Here is a 2739-nt window from a genome sequence, read left to right as displayed (position 1 = left end):
ATAACAATTATGTTATAACATAACATATAATCCAATAATCATGCAAAAAGCAAGTTAGCAAAATAAATAAACATATTTGCTTTTGGAAGATATGATTTGTTGCTGACATTGAAGGCTGTGCATCCAATCAAACAATTATTATATTTTGGAGTAAATTCATCTATTACTGGCAGATGCCAACATTGTATGACATTGTCCCATCCTCAAAAACCATGATCAAAAATACACAGACTAAAACAAAATATGAGCCATACACATTAAATATGGGTTCACTTGCCATTATAATGCTATGAAGCTATAACCTAGCTTAACTGGGTACAGAAAATGTTAAATAAATAGATAAAGATAAAAAAATAAAATAAAAAAATATATATAAATATGAAAATATGATTTCAGGCCTCTAAAGATGCTGATAAGAAAGAAAAGAAAAAAACTACTTTTATACAGTGTCCAATGTCAAATCTGTTTGCTGAAGAAAAAACAGTTGGACTAAGGGAACCAAGGATCATTTGGCGAGAACTACTATATGTGGATGGCCAAGGTTGTAAAGTAACATCTTTGTTACATGGATGACACTAAACATTGAAACATATTGGGGTGTCAAACTCAGTTCCTGGAGGGCCACTGGGCAAATTCCAATGGGAAGTGAGCATCCCTGTGCCCTATTCACTCCGAAGTGCAGAACCTTTGTGCAGAAGTGGGACTTTGGAGACAGCAGGGCACTTGCGTGTCAATGTAGTTTGGAACGCACTTGGCGAAGGGAGCAACTAAAGACCACATCATCTCCTCATTAGCTTCACATGGAGTATTGCCATGACAACACAAGGCAGCGACAACAGGAATATCTTATTTTTGCTGTTAATTTGATACAGATAAATATACATTTATAATGACGTTTTTTAAATATGCTTTTATGTCTGTGTGTGTTCCTGATCTGCTCCTAACTCTATAAGTTAAGCACTAAACATAAAGCATTAAACACATTTCTTACCTATGAAACTTTTTTTAAACTTAATATGAAATGCATGACAAAAATGTGTGTAATTTATCACAACAAAACAAAATAAATTGAATTATTCTGTTTATACGTTAACTCCAACTAGATTTAAAATGAATCACAAGGTCACCCTGGGTCACATGACCATAAATGATTAAATTACTTCCTTGAAGTGACCATCTCATGTTCCCTTCGCTAACGGACTTGTGGAAGGGCCCTTCGTGAAGGGATTCGGTTGTTCACTTTCTTTTGGAACGCCTCTATAAATGGCGCCCCAGTGCCCTTGAAGGGTGCAAAAATGCTGTTTGGGATTCGCCTACTGTCCTGCAGAGTTCAGCTCCAACCCTAACTAAACACCTGAATCAACTAATCAAGTCAGATGTTTTAGAGCTGGTTGGAGTTACAGTCTGCAGGACAGCAGCCCTACAGCAGCGGAGTTTGACACATGTGCTACTATAGAGCTAAATGAGGTTTATATGAAATAAATATTTAGTACCTTTGCACTACAACAGTTGCAGACAGACCTAAAAGAGAAAGAATCACAACTGAATGTTCAAAACAGTGAATCAGACCATGTTAATATTCCTTGTTCCAGTTATTATCTATGATATATAATATCTATTTAAATATTTATGAAAATTAAACTGAGACCTTTTACACAGGAGGCACCTGGACGGCCATGAAAACAGTGGAAACTTTACTCGACAACAGCAACATATCTAAGAAACAAGATGAACAAAACAAAGACAAACACAGTTTTCATTGGGCTGTTGGACTGATGTTACTCAAATTATCCATATATCATACAGACATTCACACCTTGCCCTTCCTCAGATTATTAAAAAGCTCTTTGTTCTGCATGTATTTCTCCATCTCAGCCTTGACAAGTATCCGGCGCACGTTGATGACCTCATCCACTGTTAAGGCCAGACTGTCGACTGGATGACAGAATTCCTCCTGTGTGGGAGGGAGATAAAGAAGAAGACTCAGGTCCTTCAGTCTGTAACAATTTTACAATAATGTAGTCCACTTACAATAGATCACTATAGGGGAAATTTTGTTAAATATGTTAGTTTAAAGAAACAAAGGCAAATAATTGTCTGTGGTAGTCGACAGCATGTTACAGATGCTGCACACTTAATTCCTTTAAGAACTGGGGCAAAATACCAATACCACTGACCATCCACTGACGTCTCGAGAGCCCATGAGACGCTGCAGCACTTCCTGCACCTTCATTGCTTTTGTCATCTGAGCTAAAGGAGTGACAGGTGGACTGGGGCATCCTGTCAGACACAGGAAATGAGGCTGGAGAAAAACAGAAAAAGAAAAAAGTGGAGAAGAGAGAAAGACAGTCAGGCATCTTTATATATACTGTATACCGTCTATCTGCTAAAACATGCCATTATTGTGCTCAAACATGCTAAAATATTCTAGCTTAAAGGGATAGTTCAGCCAAAAATGAAAATTCTGTCATTAATTACCCGTAAGTTCTTCGTTCATCTTCGGAACACAAATGAAGTGTTCGGGGGGGGGGGGGGGCTCCATTGAAAGCTATTTCATTAACACTTTGAAGGCCCAGAAAGGTAGGAAAGACATCATTAAAATAGTCCATGTGACAACAGTGGTTCAACCTTAATTTTATGAAGCGACGAGAATACTTTTTGTGCAGCAAAAAAAACCCCAACTTTATTCAACAATTTCCTCTTACGTATCAGTCTCCGACATGCCTAACACCACAACGC

The 2739-nt window shown here is 37.6% G+C and overlaps 1 protein-coding gene across 1 annotated transcript; it reads right to left on the bottom strand.

The window, feature by feature from the left end:
• Positions 1-209: 209 nt before the first annotated feature.
• Positions 210-2492, bottom strand: LOC309492081 (protein spire homolog 2-like). The gene is made up of 4 exons (XM_082191092.1): positions 2178-2492; positions 1817-1954; positions 1649-1716; positions 210-1521 (listed from the first exon to the last, which is right to left on the bottom strand). The coding sequence occupies exons 1-4, from the start codon at positions 2355-2357 to the stop codon at positions 1470-1472; spliced, it is 438 nt and encodes a 145-aa protein (XP_082047218.1). The 5' UTR covers positions 2358-2492; the 3' UTR covers positions 210-1469.
• Between the last annotated feature and the right edge of the window lie 247 nt (positions 2493-2739).

Source organism: Leuciscus leuciscus (assembly GCF_965113295.1).
Source record: "Leuciscus leuciscus genome assembly, contig: HAP1_SCAFFOLD_933, whole genome shotgun sequence".
NCBI lineage: Eukaryota > Metazoa > Chordata > Actinopteri > Cypriniformes > Leuciscidae > Leuciscus > Leuciscus leuciscus.
Note: the sequence above shows the minus strand (reverse complement) of the source record. Positions and strands in the feature narration are given on the sequence as shown.

Coding starts and splice junctions, on each gene's coding strand:
- LOC309492081 (XM_082191092.1), bottom strand. CDS start 2,357: ATGCCTGACTGTCTTTCTCTCTTCTCCACTTTTTTCTTTTTCTGTTTT. Junction 1,955..2,177: donor TCTCGAGACGTCAGTGGATG/GTCAGTGGTATT, acceptor CCTCCCACACAG/GAGGAATTCTGTCATCCAGT. Junction 1,522..1,648: donor AGGTGCCTCCTGTGTAAAAG/GTCTCAGTTTAA, acceptor TTTCTCTTTTAG/GTCTGTCTGCAACTGTTGTA.